Here is a 5,134-nt window from a genome sequence, read left to right as displayed (position 1 = left end):
CTGTATGGCGCTGTCTGTCGCTGTATGGCGCTGTCTGTCGCTGTATGGCGCTGTCTGTCGCTGTACGGCGCTGTCTGTCGCTGTCTGTCGCTGCGTGGCAGTGTCTGTGTGGTGGCGCTGTATGGCCCTGCGTGGCGTCCTAGGGCCCGGGGCGTGGTGACCTGTGTGGCGCCTTATGTCGCTGTTTGGCGCTGTATCCTGGCGGACCCACGGTATGTAGGTACATCGTAGGTACATCGTAGGTACATCGTAGGTACATCGAAGGCGCGCGTAAAGTTGACAAAAAAAGCCTCCATAGCCAATTTCTACATACAATTGATTCTACTACTCGTGCCCGCCCCCACTTTATTGGGATTCGCTTTGGCTCACCCACTTTTTGGGGGCGGCCACGAGTAGGGGGGCCTAAAAGTCGATCACGGCAGGGTCGAGGTACTCCTGTGGGAAGGTCTCCAGTAGGGGCAACAGACTGACGGGGTCGTTAAGGCATAGCTACGGCCGGCCGGGTGGCTTCCCGGGAAGGAGTAGGATTTCTAAGCCATGCCAGACCTCACCTTGCAAGAGATTGAGGAGAAGGTGATGGCGGCGAAGCCCTGGAAAGCGCCTGGTGAGGATGGCCTTCCTGCGATCGTGTGGAAGAAGCTCTGGCACGTGGTCAAGCACCGGGTGTGGACGCTCTTCAGCTCATCGCTCCGAGAGGGCGTCGTGCCTCATCAATGGCGAACGGCTAAGATCATTCCCCCGAGGAAACCAGATAAAGGGGATTACACCTTGGCCAAGGCGTGGCGACCGATTTCTCTCTTGTCAACGCTTGGCAAAATCCTGGAAGCAGTCGTTGCGGAACGTATCAGCTCTGCAGTAGAGGCTCAAGGGCTTTTGCCCGCGAACCACTTTGGTGCACGGAAGCGCAGGTCCGCAGATCAAGCACTTGTGCTTCTGCAGGAGCGGATCTACAAGGCCTGGAGAACGGGCAGAGTGCTCAGCCTCATCAGCTTTGACGTCAAAGGCGCATACAACGGAGTGTGCAAAGAGCGAATGCTCGAAAGGATGAAAGCCCGAGGCATCCCGAGTCGTCTGGTCAAGTGGATAGACGCATTCTGCTCGGGACGGACCGCGTCGGTGGTTGTCAACGGCACACATCCGAGCAACAAACCCTGCCGCAGGCCGGCCTACCCAGGATCCTCTGTCGCCAGTGGCTTTTTTTCTTCAACGCAGACCTGGTGCAAAGACGGATCAGTAACAATGGCGGCTCCATCGCCTTCGTGGACGATTACTCTGCCTGGGTCACGGGGCCAACGGCAGAGTCAAACAGAGATGGTATTCAATCGATTATTGATGAGGCGCTTGATTGGGAGAAGCGCAGCGGCGCCACATTTGAAGCAGAGAAGACATCCGTCATCCACTTCACACGCATCGCGGAGCGCGACAGCGACCTGCCTCTCATCGTCAAAGGAAACGATGTCAAGCCGAAGAGCAACGTGAAGCTGTTGGGAGTCATCATGGACAAAGCGCTTCGCTTCAAAGAGCACATCGCCAGAGCAGCCGCCAAGGGGCTGGCCGCGGCCATGTGCTTGAAACGACTGAAGATGGCCTCGCCACGGATGGCGAGGCAACTGTTCGTAGCGACGGTGGCGCCAGCCATGGACTATGCCTCAAACGTGTGGTCGCACGCGTGCGGGGTGAAAGAAGCGGCGTGGATTGGCAGGGCCCAGCGAATCGGAGCCCAGGCTGTCACGGGAGGCTTTCGCACAGTGGCAACGGCAGTGGCCGAGGCCGAGGCCGGCGTGCAATCGTTCCGAGAACGGCATGCTCAAGCGGCAGCGAAATTCTGGATAAGGATGCGGACGCTCCCGAAGACGCATCCTCTGACATCGTTGAGGCTCAAGCTGAACAGGAGGTATGCGTCGCCAATGCAGAAGCTCGCCTCGGCGATGGGAAGACTAGATACCAAACGCCTGGAAGTCATCCATGAGTTCGCACTGGCGCCGTGGGACGAACGAGTGCAGGCAACGTACGAGGCAGAACGAGCGGAGGTGCTGAAGTCGGATGACCCGGAGGACATCACTATCGCGACGTCCAGCTCGCAAAGGAAAGGCAAGGTCGGGTTGGGAGGCGTCGTTCGGGATGCTTCCCGTGACAACGCAGACGAGGTGCTGGCAAGCTACTCCGTCACCCTTGGCTCCAGTGATGAGCAGAATGTCTACACAGCAGGACTCGAGGCAATCGCCATGGCCCTGAGGTGTGTGCCTCTAGGTCTTCATGACCGAGAGCTCACAGTTGTGACAAGCAACCGCGCTGTCCTGCAAGTCATCGGGCGACCGCGGCAGCAGTCTGGTCAGTGCACGATACGGGCGATATACGGATCTGTTGAGTATCTTGCGAAAAGAGGCTGCAGAGTCAAACTTCGTTGGGTGCCTGCAAAGAATGAGGAGTTCACCCTTGGGCCACTGGCCAAAATGCAAGCGAAAAGAGCGACGCGAGATGAATGCATCGCTGAACCAGCAACGTTTCAGGCAAGAGCAACGACGTTACGACTGCTGCTCAACGAACACACTCGCGTTAGTCAGATCCCAGAAGGGGTTGGGAAGCACTCAAAGCGCATCGATAAGGCACTGCCGGGGAAGCACACCCGCAAGTTGTACGACGAGCTAACGAGAAGGGAATCCGAAGTGTTGGTACAGTTTCGAACTGGCAAATCACGGCTGAATAGCTACCTTCGCAAAATCGGGGCAGTGGAATCGGATGAGTGCACTTGTGGGCAGTCTGCAGAAACGGTGGAGCATTTCCTCTTTCGATGCAGAAGATGGACGGTACAACGAGAGATTATGCTGCGATATGCTCGCGGAAAGGTGGGAGACCTGTCTTTCTTCCTAGGAGGCAGGTCAGAGTCAGACGACGACAAGTGGCAGCCTGATATTGGGGCGGTGCGTGCGACGATACAGTTCGCATTGGCGACAAAACGCTTCAGTATGGACCGTTAATGGGCCATGTACTAATCAAGAGAAAATCATACTAACACAACAGCCTTCAACTTGGCAGACCGCGCTTCAGTCGCTGAAGGTAGGACGCTGAACACTTGGAGAAACTGACCTTCAAGCAGGCCTGTCATGTCACAGCGAACGAGGCTGGAAACAGATGAAAAGAAGCGTGGGGCTTGGGGTGAGATGGAACAATGTACAGTAGGTCCGTAGCTTAGCGTAGTGGCCCTATGGGGGAACCCTCCGGGCGTAATACAACCCCAAAAAAAATGTCGGCCAAATCCCCGTCCCCGATCCTCAGGGACGGGCCCACTGACCGGGAAAAAGGACGCTGACACGGAAAAGAAATCAAGGTACATAGAAATGTACTGTAGTGCACGCAAAACTGAAGTTTCCATTCTTAACAGCATATCCTTGATTATTCAATATCATCTCCGCACTTCCATTAGATAAGCTATGCAACAACACCATATACGATGACGAAGATGATGAGAATGCTAGCAAACGGATGGCGACCGATACATGGGCACTCCCATTCAGACGGCGCACCCAAGAGGATCTCGAAGCTCGCACTGTCGCGGCATCGGAGCTCTTTGTCGAAGGTTTTTACCGTACGATGAAGGCAGCCTCTGATGCATTGGGCGTGCCGTACAAGCGCCTGAGATCACCCATTCAAGGGCATCATCCAGTGTGGCTAACAATCAATCGAGTTCAATTTCGACCATCGAACTTGATTGATTGAAGGTATGTCCAACTCGATTGAAACTTGACTTGACCAGTCAATGAGCTTGATTGACAACTTGTCAAGTACTTGATGTACTATGCCTAATCCGGTAATTGGTACAGGCACTCGCGGTGCAGAAATCCCGCGCAAAATTTTTGGAGCTTGGAGTGCTGAATGACCGACTTGGGCCCCCCGGAACGCGTGTGGCAACGTTATCACGCGTCGAATTGACGCGTTGTTGATGGCTGTTTGTGTGATAAGAGTGGGGTTCATTTTCGCTTGTGTTGGGACGGTTTGGGGCCCCGCGCGCCCACTTACGCCTAATGCGCGCTAAGCAACCACTTTCGGCCCCACAATATTTGAGGGCGAATCCCACGATTCGAAGCGATGTAATTGGCGGATTACTTCCCGATCTAGGGTAGTCCTCTCTTTGCCATGTGGCGTCAAGTACTTGACGACTTGACACTCCTTGAACTCGATTGATTGATGACTACTACCTAACTTGACTTGAGAACTTGACTTGACGAAAAGTCAAACTTGATTGAGAATTGTCAAGTTCGAGCTTGATTGTTAGCCACACTGGCATCATCCAGTTTCTGAGAATGGCGGGAACGCTACGCTACTGGGATCGGAAGAAGTGCTTTGCTGGGCACATCGCCACATCGCTCAGGGGCACCATATCCAGGGGCGCACGGCTAGGGCTGATATTTGAAGATTTTGAAGTCGAATCGGCCTCGGGACCCTTGAATTGAATGAAGCGGAATCGGGTAAGGTCTTCAAATTCGATGAATCGAAAATCAGGAGTCTTTATTCAATTCATTCATCAAAATCTTGAATGAATGGCGATATGGTCGAAATATACAATTTTATTCCGTCTACTTTTCTACTGTCTGTAGCCGGGTGAAGGACAACGAAGGCGTCCGCGCGGGGCTTCACCCCTTGCTCCCCGTTTACTCCAAGAACATAGTTTTGGGATGGACCCCTCCGGGGGTTAGAGTGAGAGTGGGTATCCGGCGGCGGTCTGCTACGTAGCCGCCGGACTGTCTCCCGCCACAATTCAGAGCACCCTGCATCTACGTGCCCAAAAACACCTTAACTTGGGGCGAGCATAGTTCACCCGATCCTACCATTCCATCCAGTCGAGTAGCTAGCATCCACGCCTTCGCCTGGGCTTACACAGTGGAGCATCTGAGTCCGAAAGTACAATCGTCTCCTCCGCCACATCCGTTTTCCTTTGAACACGCTGGGGCCAGGCGCTCTTCTTTCGATCCTCTTCATCAGAACTTCCTGCCTTGAATGGGCTTCCGAGAGTGCGATATTTCACGGCGGGATTTCTGCCGTTTGCATGGAGACAGCTGCAGCTGCACACACCACCGCAGGCTTTTAACAATTCTTCCGCCATTCCAAGCGTGCTTTCCACACGAACAAGTTCTTC

General features: G+C 54.3%; 1 protein-coding gene across 1 annotated transcript; it reads left to right on the top strand.

The window, feature by feature from the left end:
- Positions 1–537: 537 nt before the first annotated feature.
- Positions 538–2,560, top strand: HRG_11260 (reverse transcriptase (RNA-dependent DNA polymerase) domain-containing protein; the record flags this gene model as incomplete). Its single annotated transcript, XM_044869730.1, has 7 exons — positions 538–663; positions 730–1,069; positions 1,213–1,314; positions 1,381–1,612; positions 1,703–2,236; positions 2,285–2,331; positions 2,511–2,560. The coding sequence occupies 7 exons, from the start codon at positions 538–540 to the stop codon at positions 2,558–2,560; spliced, it is 1,431 nt and encodes a 476-aa protein (XP_044715283.1).
- Positions 2,561–5,134: the final 2,574 nt, after the last annotated feature.

Source organism: Hirsutella rhossiliensis (assembly GCF_020360975.1).
Source record: "Hirsutella rhossiliensis strain HR02 chromosome Unknown scaffold00019, whole genome shotgun sequence".
Classification (NCBI taxonomy): domain Eukaryota; kingdom Fungi; phylum Ascomycota; class Sordariomycetes; order Hypocreales; family Ophiocordycipitaceae; genus Hirsutella; species Hirsutella rhossiliensis.
Note: the sequence above shows the minus strand (reverse complement) of the source record. Positions and strands in the feature narration are given on the sequence as shown.